Below are 27,263 nucleotides of genomic sequence, written 5' to 3' on the forward strand. Positions count from 1 at the left end.
AATGAACGCTCACCTCTTTTGTAAAACATTAGGGCATGCAGGGAGCCTGCCTTCCTCTCTCTGGGAGCAAAAGTCACCCTGGGGAGGCAGAGTCCAGGCTGCCTGGAGGAGGAGGCTCTGACAGCTCAGGCCACAACGGATCAGGGCTTGTCCAAGGTCCTGAGAAGACCTGTGTCTCCAGGGCACTCTGCCTGCCTAGGCTGTGACTGCAGATCCCACCCACCGCCAGACCACAGCCTCTCACGCCATGAGCTAAATCCGCCACCGTCCCTGTGCCCGTGGAGCTGGGGCTGTGGGGGTGGCGTGTGCACTTAGGTGTGTGTGCGTTTACGTACCACCAGACGCTGGACCATAAGCCCCCAGCACAGTGTGCTGCCCACACCCACAGCATCCGAGTCACAGTGAAGGGAGTGGGGTTCGCGCCAAGTGTCTGTAGCGCCCCTCTATCAGGACAGCCTCGACCACCCTACAGTCTCTAAACCATACTTCCATCTGGTGAAGCTCGTCATCTAGACTATAGGGCCCAGAGACCGATGTTGCTCTACAGTGAAGACGTTAGTTCCCAGTAGTGAGGTCCCTGCACAGTACAATATAAAGCATCACCTCCTCTGTGGGCATTCAGTTTCCCAGATCTTTCCTTTTTATACAGCCCCTTTTCCTCTTCCGGTTGAGATGACTTTGCCTAGTCTGCTTAATGGATCTAGAGGCCAGGAACCACCACACACACTGAAGGCCCTGTCCTGGCATCTAGAATACTGCCCATTGTACTTTGCCTCCCAGGACTCCTTACTGGGAGCGCCCTGTAATGTTCTAACTGGGTTTCTTTTGCATACCAAAGCACTTGCTCAGATTGGTCTGTTTGTCAATGAAGACTTTAGCAGAGATAACATTTCCAAAAGGCATGAACATCTGCAGGATGTCCTGGTCTCCAAACTCCTGTGGAAGGTGGTAAATAAAGAGGTTTGCACCCTCTGGACCTAAAGAGGAAAGAAAAAAAAAATCAGAGTAAGGTATTCGTCACTTCTTAGCTTCTTAGGAATGTTTTAACAACAGATGGGCTAAAGCACGTGGCTTTCTCTCCTGTTAAATGAGAATGGAGACAGACAGATGTCCAGTGCTGGTATGTCTTTTAGGATAGGAGTCATGCTTCATATATTTCTGATTTCCAAAGAGACACCGGTTAAGAATGGCATCCTTTTCATCTATAATCTGTGGGTCACATTTGCTTATTGCGCGTGAGCATATTTTCAGTCTTCCTGGGTGTGAAGGTAGCAATCATGGGGTGGAGGGGAGGGCAGAATTCAGGTGTGGGTTTTTCCTGAGTGGCTGTGTTTTGTAGCACATAGTATATGCTGTCTTTTGGAGAGAGTATCCTGTGTATTCTATGCAAATTGCAGCAATTTAGACATAATGGATATAGCAGTAATGCTGCTTGGATTTCTCAATCATTTACCTAATTATCCATCCAGTTTTGATCTGGCAAATCACTTAACACACAGTCTAATCATCATCTTTATTAGAAGTGACTGGCAGTGAGTCAAGGCAGGGAAAAATAGGTAGCCAGAGTTTCACAACTGTGATCAGAAGGATGTCCCTGGGAATTAGCCTTGCACACTGAATGTACGAGGTACAGAAGCTGCTCAAACACTAAGCTGAGCTTCACTCTTAACCATCACTTCCAGAAATACAAGGAAGAAGGGCAGAACAGGGGAGAGCTTAGCTGTACCAGAGAGGAAAGCTCTCTGAACTTTATTTCCATTCCATTCTCCCATCTCTAACTCCCCGCATAAGAAGTATCTGCAGCTTAGAGAAAGCAAAAAGGAGGGACTCCCAGTGACCTGATGCCACAGAGTCACCTTCTAATACGTAACAGGCAAGCATGCTTTCCAGGTCAGAGGGTGCTCAGGGGCATGGCAGATCCTTCTGCAGAGGTTCTGGGGAAGCCCCGCGCTGGACACCTCTGGGATGTTCTGGGCATGGTGTCTGGGAAGAGGGGAGCTCATCCAGCTGGTGAAGTGGCCAAGCCACTGGTTCCTGGGACCTGAACTGACCTTCATGGGAGAAGAGCCAGGACTGCCTGTGCCCCTGGGAAGCCCCAGGGGACAAGGTGCAGTGGGTCCCCAGGGGCTGTGGGGAGTACATCTATCTGAATGGGTTGAAGAAAAATAAAACTGGGGTAAAAAGAACTTTGTAAAAATATAAAGGATAAACATCTTTGCAAAGAAAACTCAAAACAAGTTTCTTTCCACACACACAATCATAGAAGAAAAAAGTATTGTAATGTAGGGAACTTTTCACAAGGAGAGATCTTCTTGGAACAAATTTCTGAAGCCACAGAGATGAAGCATTTCCTTTTATTTATGTGTTAATGAGGCTACTTTAATTTTCTGTGTTGCTCACAATTTCCAAGGGCATAGCCAGTGCAAGAGATGCACTTTGTATTTAAAGGGACACAATTACAGGGTTTAGGTCCCCAGATGTTTCCTGGTTAAAAAAAAAAAAAAAAAAACTAAAAGAAGTCAACACGCAAAACATGCAGAACCAGAAGCCGGGAGATGGATGTTCTCAGAGCCACCAGGCAGCGTGCAGCAGGGGGCCTGGCACTGCCCAAACTGGCCGTGCTTCGGAATAAAAGTCCAGATGAACAGTGAGAATTAATGGGACCCAATCTGAATTGCGAAGTCATCTCATCTCCTCAAGCCCAGGGAGAAAATGCAGTTTTAACGCACTATGACAGATTACTGGCTGCGCACGGCAGCCCTGGCCTTCTCGGATGCAGTGCCTTCTGAATGTGTCTGGGCCAGACAGGGGACCAAGGACATAGGAAGAAAGTAAATAAGCCCAAGGAGGCTCTGTCTTCCCCCTCATCACCAAGAAATAACTTGGATTTTGCCAAAGTCGTTAACACAAAAATGAGAAAGAGGTGACTTGGTATGGAATATCTCTTTAACATTCAGTGAAGGCGGCTACTGCCAGAGATGCCAAGGGCAAAGAAACAATTTTTTGAGGGTTCACCCTCTGTATCTTCCTCCCATCTCCCTTCGGTAAGAAACCTGCTGATCAACCACGCACTCCTTGGACTTCCACTACACCTGACTGACTTGCCAGAGCATGTTGAATTGTGTCATTCATTGGTCCAGCTGCCTGGCACCCGAGTTCTTATTTCTCACAGGGCCCCAGGGCCCCTGATGCAGCAGGAAGCACTGGGGGTGCCAGCGTCTTGTTGGGATCTGGGGGCTGTGTGTGTGTGTGTGTGTGTGTGTGTGTCATGCCTCCTGCAAACTCAGGGAGAGGAAGGTGTGAAAGAGGTCAGAGGCTATTTAGGAATGGCAGGAAAGGTGATCAGGTTGCCTGAATTCAGATCTGTAGGGATGCCTAATGCTTCAAAGTCTTAGCTGGAGAAATATTAAAACCATTTCTTTACAGGGCCAGACTGGTTCACTTTCCTATGGGAAAATATATACTAGGGTACATGACTAAGTACATCAGGTTGACTGCGCTCTCTTGATTAGAGAACTAAGGAATAGGAAATCTAAAACCCTGTTTAGCAGTGGAATTCATCGTGGCATTTTTCTTTCCTTCTCAGTACTACTTGCCTTTTAAAGTATGTTTTAGTTAAGCTAATGTCGTGCTGTGCTTTGTCGCTCAGTTGTGTCTGACTCTGTGACCTCATGGGCTACAGCTCACCAGGCCCTTGTCCATGGGGAGTCTCAAGGCAAGAATACTGGAGTTTGTAGCCATGCCCTCCTCCTCAGGATCTTCCCAACCCAGGAATCGAATCCAGATCTCCCTCATTGCAGGTAGATTCTTTACTTCCACGGTAACAGATGAGGGTGGTAGGAAATAGCCTGTGAGATAACCATGTCTTCGGGAGATACCAGGAAAGCCAGTTCCCCCCGTGCATCTGAGTGCTGGTCACTTCCCCGTCAGCCAGCAGGGATGGCCTTGGGGCAGACCGTGTAACCTGGATCCCATTAGGCACCAGCAGACTAGAAAGTTAGTGGCCACCAGGAAAAGATGGTTTAAATTTGTTGAGTACACGTTAACAGAGTGAGAAGATGATGATCAGAAGAGACATACGAAAACACGGGAGATTAAAAAAAGACCTGACCTGAATAATCCCGAAACAGCACCAACAAAGACTGAGGACTGAGCACTAACCCATGTTACTGGTAGCCTGCACACCTAAATATAAGTAATCTGGGGAGACAGTATTTATTCTGAATTACTTTACATTAATCCCAGAGGGTTAATTATTGCACAAGCAGTGCCTGAAACTCAAGGCACAGAAATTCAGGGCTCTGAGCTGGGGTGAAGCAACTTCGGGGCCCAGACTCTCCTAAGCCACTAACTTTCTAGTCTGCTGGTGCCTAATGGGATCCACGTTACACGGTTTGCCCCATGGCTGACAGGGAAGTGACCAGCACTCAGATGCACGGGGGGAACTGTCTTTCCTGGTGTCTCCCAAGGACATGGTTATCTCACAGGCTATTTCCTACCACCCTCATCTGTTACCGTGGAAGTCAGACCTCAGAAAGAGGGACTGCCACACAGGCTTTCCTTGGGGAAGCTGAGGTATTTATGGCACGGTGTTGGGGGCCAGAGTGAGGTACTCCGCCCATGACAAAGGTCATGAGGAAGGAGGCTCGACATACGCAAAGGCGGGATCGAGCCTCAGGAGTCCCCCTGGAACTCCTCGAGCATCTACCCCCATAACCAGAGCCTGCCTACTTTACTACTTTGTGCTCTTACCTACACCTCTGACTTTACGGGGGGCTGTCCCCCACGACCTCTTTCGGAGAAGGAGTTAACCTAGAGCTCCAGTCAATAAAAACTCTTGGGTGTGACAAGAGTGTTTTAACCTACAAACTCCTCTGAAGGTTCTCTAGCCTGCCTGACAGGCTCGTCGGGCCACATGTGATTGCTCACAGCCTCCCAATCGTGAGAGGCACGAGATGCTTTAAACCTTCTAAAAACAGGTTCCTTAGAAAAGTTAGAAAACTATTAGTATAAGTATAATGGGCTAATTAGAAAATGTGTTGGTGAAGGGTTTTTCATTTGTTGAGCCAATGTTTGTTGCTAAGTCTCCATATCCCCTGCCCTTATACACATTAATGAATATATAGAATTAACCTTTGATATTAATCACGTTAGACCTTAGGCTAAGTAAATTCTTTCCTTAACTAAAACCCACTACACCCTCACCCTGTAGGAATGTAACTTTACTTGGGTGGCGTCTGTTTTGAGAATAATCAGCCCTGGAGAAATAAGTGTCCTGATTGACTGACCACTGTCACAAGGAGAGGGTCGTAAATTGTCAGCAGGCCCCCCTGGCCAGAAGATGATGTAACACCCCTAAGACCTCTGTATACATTTGTGTGAAGCACCTGACTGCACGGGGTCTCCACACACCTGGGAAAATGCAGCTGTCTGAACAGTCATGCGAGCTTTAAAATAAACTACAATAACATCATAACTGAGAGGAAAGAGAGTTGAGAGAAACTCAGATTTTCAAGTTCCTTCTATTTTGAATGCTGTTTACGGATAAACAGAAAAAAACCCTTAAAAAAAACAAACAAAATGACACGATCTTTAGAGTTGTGTCCCTGTTACAGTTCCCAACTTGACAAAGTAAAACCATTCTACTTCTTATTGGAGACCGTGTTTAAAGTCAAAGTCTTCAGACAAAAACCAGTTTGGAACTATGGGTGAGGATAGAACGAAAAGGAATTTTAAAAATGTCTTCAACACTTTATCCTTGCTTCTTTTATGCAAAACAAGTCAGAAAGAGAATAAATATCTCAGTGCAGATTTTGCTTTACAAGCAACTTCAGTCAGGAAGAAGGAACCAAAAGGAGGAAAGAGAGAAACCCTCCCTATTTGGGCCAGTTCATTAACTGCTTTATAATTAGCCTTCATGTATTCTTAGCATTCACTTCCTGATGTTTATTTTGCCTTATTGGCAGAGAAGCAAGGCAATCAATCACTTATTTGCTTCCCCAGAAGACCCTGACTAAACAAAGACCGGGTCGATCCTAGGAGTGGATTTCGTCATTAACCTGGACAACATCGCCAACTGCAAGGCCAGCTTCCCCGTCACGCCCAGGGGGGCGTGGACCCTGCAAAAGCCGGTGAGCCCCCAGGACGCTGCACTGACGACTTGGGGTTCTTCTAACGAGGAGTCTACGTGGAGGGGAGAAAGGAGATGGCCCTTCTGATTCGGGAGAGGGGGCTCCTGGCAGCGGTTTGGCCGCAGCAGCTACCAGGTAACTGTGATATGGCACACAGAGGGTGGAGGTCCAAGACAGCTAGAAAACTGCAACAGAGTGTTCAGGCCTGTCGGATGTCTTAAACCGTGAGCAGGAGAAATGGAGAGGCCGCTCTTCTTAGGACAGCGGCTTATCACAACTTCCCTTGGGACTCTGCTCCGGGGCCGAACGCTGCCCGCGGGCCGGGTCGGGCACCCACCTTCCTTCTGGCTGCCGGCGGCGCTCTGCTGCTGCAGCAGGCTCTGGCTGTACAGCGTGGGCAGCGCCGCGGCCGCGTACTGCTGGATCCCTGAGTAGGCCTGGGTGAGGGCGTCCATGGTGCCCGCCGTGCCATTCGTCAAGCCCGTGGCGCCAAGTCCTCCATTCAGAGCCGCCATACCTGAGAGCATTTGAGCAACTTTACAAAAAACCCAACAATAGAGAAGAGAAACAGCACTTTTCATTAGTGCTTTCCAAAGGAAGTCAGAGAATCATTTGACACAAGTACGACAGCAAGTGCATGCAGCGAGCACACCAGTTACACCAACGTGAACTTAAAGACAAAACCATGAAGGAACAAGTCATAAATAATGGCAGACATACAGACAACCACCACAACCCCCTGAGCGATGGTGAGCCTCACTCACTAGGCCAGGGAGCGAATTCTCCGAGGCACTATAGGTGGGCAGTTCATCTGAACTCCATGCAGGGTGCTACTGGCAAGACTGGGGCTCTCTGAAATAAGAGCCTTCTGCTTATAGCTTGGAAGCACATAAGAAAAAACATTAGTGGCAGAGGCCTGTGATCTGTACACTTAACTCTATTTACGGGGTCTTGAGGAGCCATGGGATGGCCCAGGTGTTGAGAAAGCAAAGGACAGGATGAACCTTCTCACCCTAAGCTGCCTGATGTGGAAATGGCCGGGAAGATGAGCGCTGTACTCAGTGAATCGCCAGTTCCTTTGACTGGCTTCCTAAGCAGCTGAAGGATGCTGTTGGGGATGAGGACCTTAGGGAGAGTCTTGCTGATGAAGAATTAAGGTGCAGGAAAAAATGCAGCTCCCTCCCCTCATTGAGGAGGACTGAAGCCGCTTATTCAGTATGAAAGGCTAGAAAGGGGATGGGACCATTCTCTGAAGCAAACACACACACGCGCCCAAATACTAATTAGTGCCCATGGAACTGGGATTTCCATCAGAGAGAGCATTCCATGCCATGTTTTCCAGTTAACTGAAGTGACCCTGCGTCTGGAGCTGGATCTTGGCTATTAACCCATGTGAACTGGGTGGCGGCCAGCACACTTTTGATTTTTTCCCTTGTCTCCTGGCTGCTCTTTTGCTCTGTTATGGTTGCTGACTGTGTCACTTTTTCCTGAATACTGAGTAAAAACAAGTATACTTTAATAGAGTGTGAACTTTTCAATGAACTCAGGAAATGGAAGAGGTGACATCATAATTCCTTTGAGTTCCCTTTACGATGAAGACTTTTTTTTTTTTTTTTTTGGTAAAGATCTGTTTCTGCAAAGAACTCAGTGAAAACATTAATGAAAATCGAAGGAATTAGGGCTATTGATTAAGGATGTTAAAATAGCAAAGATGATTAACTGAAAAAAAACTGTAATAAGCAGTCTGGTGAGAATAGAGGACAGCAAAATAAGGATGCTTAGCTATCATACAGAGGAATCAGATATCAGAATCGCCTCAATATTTCCATGCATACTTTTGCTTGCCATCCACAGGACACAGGGGAGAGGGGACAGGTACTTACTCCATCATGCTCTGTTCTTCTGACACCTTCACCTCTTAGAAGATTACACACAAGACAGGAATGAGAGCATGGCTTAACCGTGGAGGAATCTCATGGTGCCTCAGGGCTGGCATTCTCCCTGGGGGGCTGAGGGGACAGTGCTGCCCCTGGGTGATGTTTGGGGTGAGGGTGGTGTGTCCAGGAGAGCCTGGGGGTCATGAGCATGGAAAGCCAACTTCCTGAAAAAGGAAGTGATTTCAAGCAGCTCTAGCTGATCCCAACTAAGCTCGGGAGGCGCTGGCCAGCAAAGGCCTGCTGACTCTGCTTCAGGTTTCTTTCCATGAAGGAATTTATTCTGACCGTTTCTGAGGTGTGTGTGCTAACGCCAAGGTGGAATGGGTAACTGATCACCAGGCAGAATTCAAAGAACCATCAGAGAAGGATTTCAACTTCTGAGAGTTATTCCTGTTGATGATTTAATGTTATTCTGTATTAAATAATCATTATATGACATTAACACTTGTCAGTTCAGCTGCTGGTATTTGATTCCACCTAAGCACGTTGGACAACAGAAATAGAGGTTTGAAGGTTAATTGCATAAAATGCTTCCCCTTCAAAGAACAGGGCTTTCTTCAAAAAAGCCAAATGGATTGATCATTTCATCCCAGTTTAATCGAGATTCCCACAGGTGCTATTTGTGTGAGGAAGGCTGGAACAAAAGGACAGGTGTGGCAAGCTCAATGAGGGCGGGAAGGCCTCTGCAAATGGTCTAGCGATAAAGTTAGTGCACTTCCTAGTTGAGCTGTTAGTGACACCTGCCTCACATAATCCAGGAGGGAAAGCTCCTGTCAGTGAACTGCCCATGTTCCTTCCTTCTCATCTTGCCGTTCTGCTTTTAGCTTTAGAGTAGTGTCCTCCGGTTTAGTCCCTCCATCCATGCATGAACTTACACAGGAAGAACAAGGATATGGAGCTCAAATGGCGTAGCTGCTTGTTTACTAACCAAAACTTCTGTTTTGTGGGGAGATGAGGAACCCTCTGGGAGGGAAGGGGTAAAATTTGGGAATTAACTGGATCCATCTACCACCTACTTTGTCCCTCGCTCCTTTGTCTGTGGAAAAGAGTTGGTTCTACTCAGAACCCCAGAAACCTCTCCTTACGATGGCAGGGAATGGTTCTTAGGTGCAGTGGGGGAGCAAACGGTAATGACACGGAAACCGCTCTAGTGGCCTCTGCCCAGGTTCCCGTTTCTTGACTTCCTTTTCTGAGGACTGTCCAGTGGGACAGGTGGCATCACTGTCTGTGAAGGAACGGTCTGAAGGAGGACCCTCTACGTTAGGTTTTCTCTTGCTGTCTGAGAAGCAAGTATAAGCTCCAAGACAGTGTTGGGATTGTGAAATAGCTTTGATGGTAATTCACCCCAGCAGGCAGAATGTAGTTTTCTTTGTGCATGACTTTGGGTTTAAACATTTTCCTAGTTCATACTGTTTAGCAGAGGTTATTTGAGACTAGAAACAGTCTTAATTTCCCATGAACTATACACCTATGTTTATCCAGTGGCTAAGTATTTAAAAAACACAACAATAAGGCCGTTGTTCTTGCCAGAAGCAAAATTGAGTAACACAGACCCCACACAAGAACCAACCATGGTCTCTCTGCCATTCAACAGAGTCCCTCCCTAGCCGCTCACGGTAACAACGGGAAATCCCAGCAAAGGGCAACAGGACAGGCTGAGGAGGCGGACCACACGGACAGGACGACACACAGCAGTCAGAGCACGCGCTGAGGAGGACAGCCACTCCCACTGGCCTGGTACTGTGCAGACCCAGGACAGGCAGGCAGTCAAATCAAATTCCTTGTTTTAGGGGAACTAGGTCCTGGGGCTTAGAAGCAGCATGGAGGGGTGTGTGCAAACACTCGTCTGCAACCGAGGGGAAGGACAAGTGAGTTGGAGCGTCTGCAGAACAAGGTCAGAAACAGGAGTCAAGGCCATGAGGGCTGCTGGCAAGAGGGGCGCTGGAGGCAGCTTTAGTGGGGTGCAGTACTCTGCTGTCACCTGGTTACCACTGCATTTACTGTCTGCTCGCTAATCAAGAGCCATCCAGTCTGGAAAGAAAAAAAATCTTTTTCCTTTCCGCTTTCTTTGGCCTCTGGTCAGATAACACTCAGTCCAAGTTCCTGTTTGTTTTCCCCAGGGCATCTGCATGAAAGGATTCCATAAAACCCGAAACAATTCCCTACCTCTAAATGTGTGACTTGTATCTTCTAATCTGGGTGATAACAGCTAGTCTTCATTTGGGTGAGTTCTAGGTTCTTCTTTACAAAATAAATTACAAGGTATTCTTTTGGGATTTTAGGATATAGAATTATTCACGTTTTTGTTTTTTCTTTTAAATAAACTGTACTTCTTGATCACCCTTTAAAAACTGTTCACTTAAACTGAATTGTGGCCAAGAATAAGGAAGCTTGTCAAAACTCTTTTTTTAATACTTAAAACGGGCAGAGGTTGGGTGGCCTGCTAGGTAAATGGGTCCCCAAGTCAGATCTCCTTAGGCTGTCGTGGGCCTACTGGGTGTGGCTGTTGTCAGGCACAGGGTGTGGGGACCGAGCTGCAAGAAAGGCAGACCCGGGGTCCCCTCTGTGGACTGAGGACCATTCCCTCTAGTGGAGGAGCCGAGGCTGAGCTCGAGCCTCAGCTGTGACTCATCTTCTGGTCAGGAGCCATTCTCCCCACAGATGTAAAGCACCGGAAGTGGGCAGGCTGTGTAGACAGAACTTGGAGTTCTTTGGTCAGTCTGTGTATTTCAGAGCTGAGGAATTCTGTAAACAATTTGCCTCACTCTGCTTCCACCTGCCGTAGGGGAATGGGGCCCTTCAGGAGACGCACTGCTGTAGGGTGACCCCGGCCGCCGGAGGCTTAAGAAAGACCCTAGACGTTGGCTCCAGGGGTGACTCCTCTCCACTCAGCCTTATTTCCTGCTTCCCAAGGCCTCTTCTCTCCTCCTCTATGACTGACATAAACCTCTGGATTTTAGACCTGGAGGGACTTTAGACCTTTAAGATCACCTGATCCAGAACGTCCCATTTTCAGATGGGACCCTGAAGTCCAGAAAGGGGGCAGTGACTGGCTCAGATTCCTGGGAGACTGAGAGCAGACTGGGAGCTGGCCCTGTGGTCCTGACCTCCAACTCATCGATTTCTCTTTTATAACTTATTCACAGCCTCTCAGAAGGGCACCAAACCAGAACCCACCCAGAGTCCCGGAAACCTGCGGCTACTGGTCAACCACAGACACCTGTGACCAAGTACACAACCTGCACCCTGAAGACTTAGGGTGGCGAGGGGGCTGTCTGTGGAGACACAGAGTGCACACAGGCAGCACGCCCGTCTAGGCGTGTGCTCCTGCCCCTCCTCCCAAGCTTTAGTTCTCCCTGTGATGCAGCCTTTGCAGGCTGTCTCTGGCTGAGCACTGTCTGTGGAGAATTTGGGGGAAGGCTGTCCACCAGAGCAGCAAATACTCACTGTTGATGGTACCTGCTAGTGCATTAATGTTATTCAGTCCGACAGTGGCTCCTGCCAGTCCTTGCAGAGTCCCGAGAGAGGTCAGAGAATTCATGGCTGCACCAGCAGTGGAGTTGGGGGTTGAAGCAGCCACTGTAAGACAAAAGGCAGACAAGGGAGTGGGGAGAGAAAGGCACTGTAAGTGAGAGCCCGCTGGCCCAGGACGCAGTCTGTCCCGTCCTAGTGGACACAGCTGGGGGCCTTCAGTCACGGGACGACCGGGAACCTCGCTTAGGCTTTAGTGTGAGAGACATGGCCTGGGCTTGTAGCAATTGTGACCGTGACATTTAGTGAAAAAAATCATCATGGCTCTGCTGTGCCAGCCAGCGAACATGCGCTCTGCTGGCTAGTGGGGGCCAAGCCATGAGAAGAGGGCCTTTCCTCCTGAGTGGTGGGTCCTTCATCAGCCCCACTTTAGGAACCTCTGAACAAATGACCAGCACAAAGTGGGGGAGGGGGAGTGAAATGGCAATTCTTGGCTTTCTTATTCTTTATGCTTCAGACATGGCATTTTCTCAATGAAGTTAAAAAAAAAAAAAAAAAAAAGTCATACACATTCCTGGGTTTGACAGAAGACTTCAAGATCCAAGTAGTGGTGCTTATAGAAGGGGAGATAAAACAATTCCCCACCTTTAACTAACAGCTTCATTGGGATATAATTCATGTTATAAAAGTTACTCCTTGAAAGTATGCAATTCCCTGATCAATATGTTCATAGAGTTATACAACCAGCACCATAGTCTAATTTTGAGAAACCCATACTCATTAACACTCATTCTACATTCTCTCCCCTCTCCTTGGACACTGGCAAACTGATCTACTTTCTATCTCTGTGGATTTGCTTAGTCTGGGTATTTCATATAAATGGAATCATAAAATATGTCATCTTTTGTGACTGGCTTCTTTCACTGAGCAAAATGTTTTCAAGGTTCATCCATGTGGCAGCATGTGTCAGTACTCTATCCCTTTTTATTACTGAATAATAGTCCACTGTATGGAAACACTCCACTTTGTCCATTCATCAGCCGTGGACATGTTGATTGTTTCCACTCTGGGGCTGTTATGAGTAATGCTGCTGTGACCATCTGTACTCAAGCTTCTGGGCAGACATATGTCTTCGGTTCTCTTGAATACGTAGCTAGGAGGGGGACTGCTGGTCATATGATAAAGCTCTGTTTTCCATTTTGAGGAAATGCTAAAATATTCTCCAAAGTGGCTGTCCTCCCTATTCATTTTTAAATAATTTTCATTAGTTATGAATGTTTTCCTGGGAAAAAGTCCTCAGATGTCCTCATACTGAAGACCATTCTGGAAGCTCTTCTCTGGTGTCACCTGAAATCATGTGAAAGCTCTTCAGGGCTTTACCTTTTCATTTTCTTTCCCCCAGGCCTTTACTACTGGCTGAGAATCAGAACATGCCCCAGGGATAGTTTTTCTCCCTTACTCGATGGCACATTAGTTTGGTAAGAGCTGTCACATGTAGGCTGATATCAGACTAAAATGCATTTCTCCATGGGAAATGCGGGGGGCTTCTGTTTCTAGTGGTTAGGTGGTCTAGGTACTAGAGAGACTCTCCCACTGAAACTAAAGTGCTCAATAAGGTATTTTAAAGGATGCTTTAAGTTGCATCAATAACTGACCATTTGGTAAGAGATACTCAGAATCAATGATATAAATGAAAGTGGGAACCAGGAAGATAAGCAGCACACTGAAGGTAGCGTTTGCCTTAAGGCTATTTGGTGAGCTAGACGAACTTAAGCTCCAGTTCCCAAAGCCTTCCAGTGCATGACAGATATGAGAAGTCTAGGGTCCACCTGAGGTGAAGTGCTTAAGAAGAGACCCCCCCCCCGCAGAAAGTCTGGAACCCTTGAAGGCTACACAAGCAGTGTAAGCACGAACAAGACACACTTCCTGCTTCAGAAACTGTAAGGACAACTGCCTGTATCAAAACAGTGCTGAGCAGGGGGAGGGGATTCCCTCTGATAGTATATAATAAACTAGCCCTCACATAAGTCTGCAGAACAACTTTCTTTTATCTGACTGGTCAAAACCCATCCAACCATCAATTTAAAGTGGTCCCTAGCTTGTACTCTCTTCTAGCACCTTGTAGAATCAACTGTAAGTCAACCTTGAAAGGGCCCATTTTCAACAAAGAACTCTCAGAAATAAGGCTCCAAGACAGTTAAGCTCACAATTAAAAAAAAATAAATACAAGTAAACCAAGTACCAAGAGTAAGAATCAGCAGAGACAGAGTTAGACCCTATATTTAGATCGACCAAAACTTCAGATACTGGAATTACTGGTGCGCAATAGAAAGGAAGTGTATTTAACATGTCTGCACAATATGAAAGGGTGAAAAATGAAAAAAAAAATGAGGCTACAGCTATAAATTACACACCATCACCATTTCATTGCCCTCTTTAAAAAAACCAGAAAACTGGAAGCAAGTGGGGTGCAGTTAAGACTGAGAGCTTTACAGCAATTATTTATAACAGTGAAGATACGGAAACAACCCAGTGCCCACTGACAGATGAATGGAGAGAGGAGACATGCTGTGTGTGTGTGTACATGCGTATACATACAAATATATATATAAAATGGAGTACTGTTCAGCCATAAAAAGAATGAAACAGTACCATCTGCAGCAACATGAATGGACCTACAGACTGTCATATTCAGTGAACTAAGTTGGGCAGAGGAAGGCAAATACATATCACCTATATGTGGGATCTAAAAAAAACCACACAAATGAATTTATTTATTAAAAAATAGAGCCACAGACATAGAAAACAAGTTTAGGTTACCAAAGGGGGAAAGTGGTGCAGGGATAAATTAGGATTTGGGGGTTAACATACATACACTGATATATGTAAAATAGATAATCAGTAGGAAAATTCTGAAAGAGATGGGAATACCATCTGACATGCCTCTTGAGAAACCTATATGCAGGTCAGGAAGCAACAGTTAGAACTGGACATGGAGCAACAGACTGGTTCCAAATAGGAAAAGGAGTACGTCAAGGCTGTATATTGTCACCCTGCTTATTTAACTTCTATGCAGAGTACATCATGAGAAACATTGGGCTGGAAGAAGCACAAGCTGGAATCAAGATTGCTGGGAGAAATATCAATAACCTCAGATATGCAGATGACACCGCCCTTATGGCAGAAAGTGAAGAGGAACTAAAAAGCCTCTTGATCAAAGTGAAAGAGGAGAGTGAAAAAGTTGTCTTAAAGCTCAACACTGAGAAAACGAAGATCATGGCATCTGGTCCCATCACTTCATGGGAAATAGATGGGGAAACAGTGGAAACAGTGTCAGACTTTAATTTTTGGGGCTCCAAAATCACTGCAGATGGTGATTGCAGCCATGAAGTTAAAAGATGCTTACTCCTTGGAAGGAAAGTTATGACCAACCTAGGTAGCATATTCTAGATAGCAGAGACATTATTTTGCCAACAAAGGTCCATCTAGTCAAGGCTATGGTTTTTCCAGTGGTCATGTATGGATATGAGAGTTGGACTGTGAAGAAAGCTGAGCGCCAAAGAATTGATGCTCTTGAACTGTGGTGTTGGAGAAGACTCTTGAGAGTCCCTTGGACTGCAAGGAGATCCAACCAGTCCATTCTAAAGGAGATCAGTCCTGGGTGTTCTTTGGAAGGAATGATGCTAAAGCTGAAACTCCAGTACTTTGGCCAGCTCATGCGAAGAGTTGACTCATTGGAAAAGACTCTGATGCTGGGAGGGATTGGGGGCAGGAGGAGAAGGGGACGACAGAGGATGAGATGGCTGGATGGCATCACTGACTCCATGGACGTGAGTCTGAGTGAACTCCGGGAGTTGGTGATGGACAGGGAGGCCTGGCGTGCTGCAATTCATGGGGTCGCAAAGGGTCGGACATGACTGAGCGACTGAACTGAACTGAACTGAAGGACCTACTGTAGAGCACAGGGAACTCTACTCAATACTTTCTAATAACCTATATGAGAAAAGAATCTGAAAAAGAATGGACGTATGTATAACTGAATCACTCTGCTGTATATCTGAAACTAACACAACACTGTAAATCAGCTATATGCCAATATAAAACAAAAATTAAAAAAACATATGCAAGTTGGAGGTCTCTATTTTGCTTTTCTATTTATTTAAAACCCCAGAAGACTGGCTGTAGTGCACTGTGGTCTTGTGCCCCCTTGTTGTGCTGCTCTCGGGTAGTCCAAGTAGACAGATGGGGCGAGGAACCAGACATGAGATTAACGGAGCTGAACAACTTGCCTTAACGTGAGAAGACTCCGTGTGCGCCAGTGCTTTGGACAATACTCTGAAAATTTACCCCAGTTTAAGTCTAAATTGGAAAAGATATCTCAGTTGTGTATCTGGCTGCCTTTAAGAACATTCTGGGTTCTAGAAAATAATCTCTTTAAAGCAAAAGGAAAACTTAAATTTGTCACACAACCAGTCTCAATCAAGTACTTCAAATATTCAGGAGAAACACAACAGAGAAGCCCCTCTACACAAAACAAAGAGATGTACTAAATGCCATCGACATGCCTGTTTTCCTTATTTCTGTGCTGGCAGCCTGGCAGGAGGCTGCCTGCGTTCTGCCCACCTAAAATTAAAATTCCCTTCTGTCTCCACTAAGAACCGTATCCTCTGCTTTCTCAATTAAACTGTTTACAAGGTGGCACAGGAGCGTTTCAAGAGAAGGTGGTAAATGTTGGTTCATCTTTGCCCACGGCATCTCTTTTAGTCAAAGGATGCTCCATGCAGGGGATAGGCTGTACCTCAAAGCCAGAGGAGTGTGGGGTGCAGGGGGGAAAGGGGGGCAGAGCTGCCTCACTTTCCACGCAGTGATGGACCGACCTGGTCACACGCCATGTTTCATGCCTGCAGTACCGCCGGCTCTCAACCACCAAGCAGGCCAAAGAGGTGTTGAGCATGGCCAGCCAGCAGGCGAAACAGCCACGTGACCCATCAGAGCCATGTGTATGTGACCCCACATGGCAACTCGGTTCCGGGCCTTCTGAAGACAAGCTGGGAGGGGTGAGGGTGCTGGAGAGGGAGGGGGACCGGGGCCAGGTCAGGAGCAGAGAGGGCCCCTGATGCAGTTTCTGCGGAAGGAACCAGAGTCCCCTGAGGTTTCTGAGGCTACACGCTGGCGCAGCCCCTGGAAAGGCCTGAGCCAGTCCTGACGCCCTCGTCCCCCTTTCCCTGGACTGTGAGCAGGGACACAGAGGAGGTGCGGCTTCCTTCTTATTCTCTGCACGAGGCGGGGTGACAAGCAATCTGGCGGGAGGCCCACTGCTCAAAGGACAGAATGCGGCTCTTTCCCCTTTCACAGATTTCATATCCAGCCAGAGAAGTAGGAAAGTGGCCATTTGGGGCACCAGCCTCTGACACTGACCACGTCTGCACCATCCTTCCTAAATGAAGGGGAACCTTCTCTCCTTTGTTTTATGGGCGCCCTGGCAAGTCCTGTCTCCAGTACTTGGTCCCAGAGATGATCATGCTTCCTAGGAACCCAGTGCCTCCATCTCCACCTGTGAACCCTCTCCCCACTTTTCCTGGACTGCAAGATTTTTTTAACTTTCAATTTTGTATTGGGGTATAGCCAATTAGTAAACAATGCTGTGAAGAGAGAAGGGACTCAAGTGTACATACACATATACATGTATCCATTCTCTCTACAAACCCCTGCCCATCCAGGCTGCCACATAACATTGGGCAGAGTTCCACGGTGGACCACAAGAGTTTCAAAAAGCTACAATGAAACGACATCAACAGAAGACACCAAGAATCTGCCTTCAGCGTATGTGCAAGACACTGAAAGCACAGTAGCTTTGTGGTTTAGGAAACACAACAACTGCAAACAGAAGAGAACACTGTCTGCACTGACCAGACGCACTCAGGACAGCCGAGCCTGCAGGCACTGCTCTGCGTCACACAGCGCTGATGCTCCCAAGGGGGCACTGACCAGACGCACTCAGGACAGCGGAGCCTGCAGTCACTGCTCTGCGTCACACAGCGCTGATGCTCCCACGGGGGCCGAGTGGTGAAGCGGCGACAAGGGCGCCTCTGTCGTTAGCTCACCACAACCCGAGGGGGAGCCCGGCACCTCCTCTCCCGCGGGGCCTAGTTACTCCACAATAACCACACCTCTTACTTCCATTTCTTCCCTAAAAGGATTTTTCAGGGGGAGGGATGGGGAGAGGAGAGATGACAGGGTGGGAGGAGGCTGTTTGCCTTAGAAAAGGACATTGAAAGCTGCTGCGGTGTTCTGATCTCAGTGCCCAGCCATCTGTAATGCGCATGCCCATTACCCCACAAACACCCGCATCATCTTCTTCCTTCACTAACCCGCTTCCAACTCACAGGGAGCTCAGTCAGCAACCTGGCTTGTGCCACGCTGGGACAGACAAGTTCTGCAGATGGGCCAGAGGAAGCCTCCACGTCTGCAGGGCTGGCTAGAAGAAGTCCCTTGCAGGGACTCTGAGCCCCTTTTGAGGCGTTACTCTACGACAGGGGATGTCTCCAAAGATGAGAGAGTGGTATGGGAATGGACGTGGGCAGTATCATCCCCTCTGTGCCCACAAAGGTCCCACCGTTTTCCTCGCTTTAGTTTCATCTCCAGTGCTCCCTGGGGCTGTCACTGGGGGGCGCTATTAAGAAAGCATGTACTCCAGGGCTGCCAGCCAGCTGCGCACCTCCTCACCTCAGCTCGTCTCCAGGGTCCTCCCCCGTCCGTAAAGAGGGACACGAGAGTGACGGTGTCATTTGGGGCCATAAACTTAAACAGTTTTATATAAACTCCAGTCTACCTGGATCAAACAAGAATGGAGCAAAGGACAGGACAAATTGGACCTGCTTTCTCATCTAGTGATATTTTGCTTATGAATCACCAAACTAAAACCACACCCTTCCTGTAGCTGGCCTCAGTATTTGCCCCCCTTTTTTTTTTAAACAGATGGTCATGGACACAGCTTGAAAAAAATTCATGGTGATTTCAACCTGAAATATAATTCTAGGTGCCCAGGAGCTCCTGCTTTTGAACGTTTCCTGGGGCAGCAGGAGCGGTGACCCCTCAGCTGCGGTTAACAGCCTGTGTTTCCTCCGCAGGTCACTTGACCTTGCAGGCTTCCGTTTCCTCGTGTGGATCACAGAGGGAGGCACCTTCATGAATGAATGATCTTAAAGATTCCAGGTACTTATGAAACGGGTCAGATTACTGTTTGACCAGGCTCTAGAGAGGAAACATGAGGAACACAGATTTCTGTAGAAAGCAAGTCCCTGGGAGGGTCCTGGAAGACCTGTCTGGATGCTGGTCTTAGGACGTCCTGGAAAGAGGCAGCTTTCCCTGAGGATAATAGGAGCACACGGCTGGCGAGAGGCTACCCGGCAGAGTCCAAGGTCTGAGATGCTGTGAACCACCCGTCAGCTACTTGCATGGTTTCCTTGGGAAATGACTGACCACAGAGCACATGCTCAGTATACTGCCTGAAAAAAAGCCACCACTCACCAAGGGCTTTACCCTCAGTGACGACAGCTATAAGGAAATGGGTCCGGTCAAAGTTACCATGCTCTCTTTACTCCCACGGTGGCCATTCTGTCTTTGATAAGCAGGGTGTGTTGATTCTGTGACCTCAAATCAAGTTTGAAGTTCACAGCCAACTTCTTCAGTGAAGTCCCAGAGTAGAAAGAAGGAAGGAAAGGCTCTACTCCCTGCATTTATAGTCTAATATTTTTAGGAACAGTGGGGAGGTATTTGCTTTCCAAAGTCAAATGTTCAGAGAAAAAAATATCACTGGGGCTTATTCCAGGTTTAACCAATTTCTTATTGTTCAGAGGAGCAGAATTTAGTGTCATTCCAAAATAATCATCTTCCCCATATGATACTTTAATGCTGTCTTAAAAAGCAATAGCATACATTATATACACATTCCCTCGATAATTCAGTAAATGTAGAAATGGACAATTCGATTTCACAGTGGAGAAACTAAACAAAGATGAAATGACTTGCTCTAAGTCACAGCCTTCCAGCTCTTGGTCAGGATGGCCACGTATTCTAAATGGAAGTGAAACTGTAGTTCCTCTATCGCATTCTTTTAACAATTTTTTTAAACCTCTGCACCGGGCATGAATTTTTTATGGTTTCTAGCCCTAGACATGTACATTCTTGTCTTGCGTGTGTTGTGAATACCTTTCTGTCTCAAATCCTTCACAGCCTCCCCAGTCCTGTGGGTCTCAGTGGTGGAGGTGTTCCCTCTCTTCAGGGCGCCCAGTCCACTCACTGAGCATCCTCTCTGCTCTGTGCCCTGTCCTGTATATGAGTGTCTAACCCAGTGCTAGGCGACAGCTCTGAAGGTGGGATGGGGATGGGGCCTCACACAAGCCGCTGTTTCAGGCACCAGAGAGGAGGGTTTGAGTCCTTCCCCCTTCAGTCCATCAGTTTTTGCCTCTCTTTGGCTTCTCATCACCTCTGTTCCACCTCCTCTTAAGTCTAGAAATATGTCTTTCTCCATCGTAAAATTTCTCCTTCTATTGACCCTTCTAGACTTAAAAAAAATCACTACACTGCAGGAAGATGTCATCTATAAACACACAGCTCCTGGCTCCAGTCTCACGCCCCCTCTCACAGCCTCCAGGACTGTGACATTCCTTCCACTATCACAGTGAACCAACCACTCGGGGTGGGAGGTGAACTGCCCGACCATGGCCAAACTCAAACACCTCTTCTCTGCCCTCATCTCGATCTCCTTCCTGCTTGAAACTCCCACGCTTGGTTCCCTGAAACCACGCTTCCTCAGGGCTCCCTTCCCACCACATGGCTCCTCCCCTCTGCCCCGCAAACACAGGCGAGGGTCAGGGCTTCACCCCCCAGCCTGCTGCTCTGCTGTGCTTCTGGCTCGATGGTCCCCCTCAAGACCACACTGACACCTGCCCACCTCTGCAGCTCCTCTGGGACAAGCTCAAGGGTCAGGGACCCTGCCTGCGGGATGTATTTACACGACACACCAGTTCACGCGTGCCATTGCTCAGCGTGCCTGAGTACGGAGCACCTTCCTCCGCAAGCTCCGCCTGCTTCCGACCGCCCTCTCTGCTGATGAGGATGCTGCGTTGGGGTCCCCATACTCGGCACACTTCCGTCCGCACCTCTTTCCCTCTGCTCCCTCACATCCAGTCAGCACCCAAGCCTCGCTGACACCCCTGCGCTCAGAGTCCTCACCTGGCTCTTTACCGCCTGCAAGAGGAAGTCCCAGCTTCTCAGCCACGGCTTCCAGGGCTCTCCCTCTCTCCCTGGTTCCTATTTCCCGTCTATCTCACGCTGGTGAAAAGGGAGATGGATTTCCATTTGCTGAAAGAATGCCTTTTCTGTATTTTCTCACACCTGACACATCTGATAAATCTTCCATTTCTACCTCAGAAAGCTTAACTCATCTTAAAGTTCTGGCTCCAGTGCTGACTCTCCTGTTAAAAGTCACCCATTAAGACAGGATCTTTCCCGTCACTCACACGGTGGACCTTATCTGATTCCCGCTCTTCCACCGGAAGAATCCAAGTTGGGGCATCCTGCTTGTTTTGTGCATGTGGCCACTGCATCCAGTTTATAGGACTAAGCCACCTACGAAAGTAGCATTTATATTTTGCTGCTTTTAAGTCTTAAAGCACAGACCTTAGGTCATAAACTTCTGAGAAGTTGTGACTAAAAGTGTTGTTGCTTTTTCATTTAATACAAAACACAGGCAATCCATACACGCTTTTACCAGTGGCAGTGGTGATACCAAGGTTATGTCAGACAGTGGGAGAGAGAGTCTGGGGTCGGGTGGGGGGAAAGGTCTCACCGAGTGCTTGTGTTGTGCAGCAGACATACCTCTGAGCTCACACACGCCTCACAAGGGCCCCACACACGATGCCTGGGACCGTGCAAGGCAACGTTTATACTGAATCATGGACACAGCATGGTCTCCAGAGCCTCTAAAGCAGGGAACGAAAGCCCCTATCTCAAATACTGAGAACGTGCACCCCAAACAAAGTAAGAGCAAGTCCTAAGCGAAGCCACAGCTCTATGAACGCACGACAGGGAGCGTCTGCGCACCCAGGGTCAGACTTGCAGAAAGTCAAGCTCTGCAGCAAAGGGGAGGACCGTATCTACTGCCACCCCCTGGGCCGGGCAGCTTTCTAAGTGTTAGCTCAGCGCCATGAAGACACAGCGCAGGGAAAAGGGAACTTCACCCAGTGGGGGTGTGTGGGTGTTGGAAGAAAACAGAGAGAGAAAATCGACTGGACACGGTGACCGATTAAGGACAGTGGACCACAGGCTGGCTGAGAAGGTCCTGCAGGGGCCGAGGATGGGTCAGCGAGAGAAAGACGATGTCTCCATGCGGCAAGAACAGGCTTGTGGAAGAGTGGCTGGCTTTAGTCTTCCCGAGGTTGTGGCATCACCACAGCAGCCTGAAGGACGGCCTCTCCCAGAGCCTGCTGTCTGTCTGTCCTTCTCTCCTGTCCCTCCAGGCTTCACCGACTGTCCCTTGCATGCAATGGACCAGAGGGGTGGCGCAAGTCCAACCCCTTCTCATGGACTTGCCTGGCCAAGCTCTCAGAAGGCTCGGGAATTCAGGTTAAATCAACCTCTTCCAAACGAGGCGAGCTCTCGTGTGACACACGTGTGAGGACCCTTGGGGGAAGGAGAGGGGGAAGCCTCTCATGACACTGAAGGGCTCTGGGATGACTCGGAGGATGACTTCTGAGTCCCCACCACTCAGCCAGCCTGGTAACGCTGGTGGATGACACACCACTCGCCAGCCCTTCTTACGTGAGGAGCCAGGGCAGGTCTGAATCTCATAGGAACATGAGATTCATTTCCCTCAAGGAGTCCGCGAGGAAGTGTCCCCCTGTCCCTGGGACGCAGTGTCTGTTGCAGCCTCTGAGGAGGAGGCCATGTCTCAAAGGTGGGAAAAGACGCTGCCTAGACTCCACAGAAAAAACTCAGGGGAAAGCCAACGGTGGGAATGGGAGAATGTGCCCAAGTATTTAAAAATGTGCTTTACCCTTGAAAGAAATGATCTGTTAGCCTGAAGTGTGCACTTGACTGAATGCACTTACAGAAAGATTAGAGAATTTTAAAACATATTTTTAAAAAAGAAAGTAGAAGGGCAGCAGGATGATGTACACAGACATGACGTTAGGCTTTGGACAGAAAACGCCAGAGAGATGCTCGCAAGTGGGAATACTGACGCGTATGTCCACGCTCTCAGAACCGCAGGCCAAGGCAACAGACCCACAAGCCGGGCAGACATTAGTATCTTTAAGACCCAGCCACACACCTTACACTTTATCCCTTTCTACCAATACTGAGACTCATGTCTCAACAACAGGTTCGAAATGGGGTAAGAAGAAATGACCTAAGAATTAATTAAATACATAGAAGACCATAGTAAACAAAAGGGAAAATTATCATACCAAAATAAAAGACAAGAAACACGATTAAATCAGGCTTCAAAAGACCCATAAGAAATGCATAAAAGGCATAATAATGCATTTACCTGGTTTTTATTCTTTCCTGATTTTTAAATTTTACTCCTTACCATCTGATAACTGCATGAAACACTTATTCCAACCAAGGGCAACTGAGACTATTTTCATGTTTATTGCAAGGCCAGGAGTCAAAGAAACCTATATTTATTGCCTAAGGGGATCTTTTTTTTTTTTTTTTTTTAACAAAAAAATAATGCTTAATCTTTCATGTTTTAAAGCATAGACTGTTTAAAATCATTTGTAATAATGCTTAGGGAGTTTGTTCCTGGGTGTACAGAACTGAAATGATACATTAACAATTGTTAAAAAATGAATAGTTTGCGGGTGCTGAGCTGTCCCTGTACTTCCGAGATGGATTTGTCTGAAGCACAAGAGATGTCTCAAGAACAGCTGAACCAAAACCTGGGCAGGCCGGTAGATGAAGCTCTGCTTTCCGTTTGAATGGACTGGCTGGTTATGCATGGTTCAACAGGAAGCACCCCCCCCTTTTTTTTTTAATTATTAAAAAAAAAACAACACCACAAAAAACACACTGGCCTTGGGACTAGCATTCCATCCCTTTTATTTCCTGGGAAATTGTTCTGATGAAGTGGAGAGTCATGAATTGTTACTAACCATGTTTTCTGTGATTTTGAAGAGATTTACTTTCACTTAAACACCAGATTTTCTTAGTTACACTTAAGATAAATAATTGAAATGTAGATTTAAATCGCTTCTGCTGCCCACATTTCAGGACTCTAATGAAACATTTTCGGCTCTTATGCAAAGCTCTGCTCAACACAGAAGAGAGAAACCCATCTCCCTGACACAGTGCTTGGCAGGATTTCTGGTTGGGCCGGACGCCATGTGAAGAGCAAAGGGAAGGATGCCTGGCTGGGGTTGGAAGAAAGAAAATACATCTCAGGACACATTTTCCCTTTCATTCAGGTCTCAGGAAAAAAGCTGAAAATGGCCAAGTATGTTTCAAGTTTCCTTACATACTCTTCCTAGGCTGTTCGAGTGCTCTGCACTTTAAGAAGGTCACTACGTCCTCGCATTCCTGACCGTACTGCATGGAATGAATGTGGATCTGCAGACACGGACCTCACCTCTCACTGTTTCTTCAGGATGGCGTCACGCCAGTCCTCCTCCTCCTCCTCCTCGCAGCCTATTCCTGCTCGGTCCTCTGCCTGGACACCCCTGCCCCGGATCATCTCCATGCTTCCATCACCTTCCTCAGGTTTCTGCTCAAACGCCACCTTTCAGAAGGGGAAAGCCTCCTTCCACCCCCTCTCTCCATCTTATTCTGCCTGCGAAGATCGCAGCGCTTGCCTGGCATACACATGGCACCCGTGACTGCTCCCTGTTCGGATTCCCGGAACAGACAGGAGGCCCCCGGGGGCGGGAGTGTGTCCTGCTCCTGGCTGTGTCCCCAGCACCCAGGCCAGCGCCTAAGGCTGCACAGTCACTTGAGAGCACTAGCTATCAATTACAGTATCAACACTGATGAGCTGACAGACGCTTTTGCACTTGGCTTCCTAAACCCACGAGCCTTCTACTAAAGGAGAACAAAATGGTGGAATATTAATTCCGATTCCCTGGAACCAAGGCACATTCCCAACCCAGCTATCACAATGGAAGAATGTATTTTCATAAAGTTGAATGAAGCTTCCCAAGCAAACAACAGGCCACATACCCTTCACCAAAATGTCCATTTATGATACTGGTTGCTTCTGGAACAGGAGAATAAGTTCAATGTAGTGACAATGTTAAACTCTTTAAAGCCTGGTGAACCAAATAGCAGACTGCCTCCTCGCCATGTAAGGAAGAGTCTTTACGGGAAAAAGTGTTCTTTTTTTCCCCTACCTTGTTATCAATGATGTGGTTTCTTCTTTTTACTCTCAATAAAAGGGAGTCAGCCATAGTTAGAAAAATTACAATCATCTATTTCTGCCAAATTAAAGTTAATAGTGTTTTCTCTTAAAAAAAAAAAAAAAGACCTAATCCTTTTCCTTTTTATATAAACAAATAAAACACCCCTCAGATCTTGAGAAGTGTTTAGTTTTTTCACTCCAAATAAAATATAGTTAAAAATATCAGTTAAAAATGCTGACAAACGGTCTATGTATATAAAACCATATACAGTGTTTTTTTTAAAAAAAATTTTATTGGGCTAAAAATTTTTATAGTTGATTTACAATATTGTATTAGTTTCAGGTATTCAGACTGCTGTTTTAATATAATCTTTTCACAGTCCTCACAGGGAGATGTTTCTTTTTTTTTTTTTTGGCCTCACAGCATGCAAGATCTTAGTTCCCCGGCCAGGGGTCACACCAGCACCCACGTAGTGGAAGCACAGAGTCTTAACCACCGGACTGTCGGGGAAGCCTGAGATGGTTAATTCTTATTTTTCTTATTTAGCAAAACACTCTTCAGTCTAATTTCTAAAACAAGGACACTAGTGAGGTCAAATACTTGTGTTTTTAAGAAAAAAAAAATCACTGTTATTTTCGTAAGGGAGAATACACTATGTCAAAAACGCATATTTCTTTAAAAGGATGTATTTAAATAACCAGTTTATGTTTTGCATTAGTTATAGCTTAGTCTCTTGAAAAAACTACAAAGCTGATTTTTCAGGAGTATTATCTGTTGTGTGGAACGAGGCCCACATGTTGTCATGGTATGTTTTTGAAGACATTTCAAGAATGAAGGCAACGTCCCACATGCTGTTGCTCTGAGATGAGGTGATGGATACACTGTCCAGCCTTTCCTCAACATCTCTTAAGTTCCTCCCTCAACACTGAACTCAGAGGGAAATGAGTTAGAAACGCAGTGTTCAGTAACAAATTAAGGGCTGTGGGGCGTCTGTCCTCCCTGAAGGTGGTTGCCTGAAGAAGGCTGGTCTACTGGGCACTGTAGTGTTCCTTCTCTATTCTTCTAGAAGAAAACCCTGCATTGTTACAGAGAAGTGTAGGGGCCAGTTAGCTCGTCTTTTCCGAGTGGCCGATAGAGGGCCGTGGGGTTGTTAGTTAGAAAGGGGCCTGGATGTTGTCCAGGCCAGCGCCTCCGCGTACCAGAGCAGAAGGTGAGATCATCCATCAAGGCCCAGAAAACCCAGAGAGGAAGGCAAGCCAGCAAAACACTTTTTAAAAAACAAATCCTGGTGTCTAAGCAACCACATTTGGTCTGGCTCATATGAAAAAGAAAACAGCATCTGCCTTTGAATAAGGCAACAGAATTTCTAAGGAGGGGGGAAAGAAAACCTCACTTTAAATGACATGGCCCAGAAGGGGACCACAGAGGAGCAACAAAGACGGTCCCCTCTGGACCTCCACGCTGAAAACCACAAGTAAAGGATGAAGCTGGTGTGAAATATCACAGATGATGATTCGGGGTTTTGAGTTTTAACAGGGAATTCTTACATTGCTAAAAACAAACCACCACCACAAAACCAGGAGAAAAGAGCATTCCTGAGGGAATGAGGCGCCTCGTCACTGGGCAACTTCACCAGGATGGAAGGGACGGCACAATTTTCAAACAAAAGGAATGTGTGAGAATTCCCTCACAAAGTTTTTCTTCTCATTTTATCCTTGGAAGATAAAAATGCACATGCTCAAACTTTTGTTTCTTTAAAGGGTAACTGCACACCTGTGTTCGTAACAGCACTATTCATAGTAGCCAAGACCCAGAAACAGCCCAAATGCCCACTGCCGGCTGAATGGATAAACAAGACATGGTGCATGTATACAATAGAACAGTACTCAGCCATTAAAAAAAAAAAGCCATCTGCAGCAGTATCGACTAGAGATTATCATACCAAGTGTAGTAAGTCAGACAAGACGCAACTAGAGGTTATCATACTTAGTCAGACAAAGACAGAGACCACATGCTGCCACTTATGTGTGGATCTAAATTAGGGCATAAACGAACTTACCCATGAAACAGAGACAGACTCACGACACAGAGAACAGACTTGTGGCTACCAGGAGGGGAGCAGGGTGGGAATGAACTGAGTTTGGAATTGGCAGATGCAAACTGTTCTGTATAGAATGGATAAGCAATGCGGTCCTCCTGTACAGCACAGGAACTATATTCAAAATCCAGGCATAATCCGTAATGGAAAAGAATATAAAACAGAATGTCAACATATGTGTAACTGAGTCACTTTGCTGTGCAGCAGAAACGAACACAACGTTGTA

General features: G+C 46.9%; 2 protein-coding genes across 11 annotated transcripts in view; one reads left to right on the top strand and one right to left on the bottom strand.

Annotated features, from left to right (window-relative positions):
• The window catches only part of LOC139186442 (uncharacterized), a 67,213-nt gene extending 43,950 nt beyond the window's left edge, over positions 1-23,263 (top strand). The window contains exon 3 of the mRNA XM_070800752.1: positions 9,663-23,263. Coding sequence (XP_070656853.1) covers positions 9,663-9,779 — 117 coding nt within the window. The 3' untranslated portion in view covers positions 9,780-23,263. The remainder of the gene's footprint in view (positions 1-9,662) is intronic.
• CELF2 (CUGBP Elav-like family member 2) overlaps positions 1-27,263 on the bottom strand; it is a 671,895-nt gene that overhangs the window by 9,772 nt on the left and 634,860 nt on the right. For 7 of the 10 annotated variants that reach the window (XM_070800750.1, XM_070800744.1, XM_070800748.1 and 4 more), the window contains 3 exons: positions 11,516-11,647; positions 6,469-6,666; positions 834-977 (listed from right to left, as the gene is read on the bottom strand). In XM_070800750.1, the coding sequence (XP_070656851.1) occupies positions 834-977; positions 6,469-6,666; positions 11,516-11,647 (474 nt within the window). The remainder of the gene's footprint in view (positions 1-833; positions 978-6,468; positions 6,667-11,515; positions 11,648-27,263) is intronic. The other 3 variants (XM_070800746.1, XM_070800747.1, XM_070800749.1) reach the window with 3 other exon arrangements.

The sequence above is a fragment of the Bos indicus genome, chromosome 13 (genome assembly GCF_029378745.1).
Source record: "Bos indicus isolate NIAB-ARS_2022 breed Sahiwal x Tharparkar chromosome 13, NIAB-ARS_B.indTharparkar_mat_pri_1.0, whole genome shotgun sequence".
Taxonomy (NCBI): Eukaryota; Metazoa; Chordata; class Mammalia; order Artiodactyla; family Bovidae; genus Bos; species Bos indicus.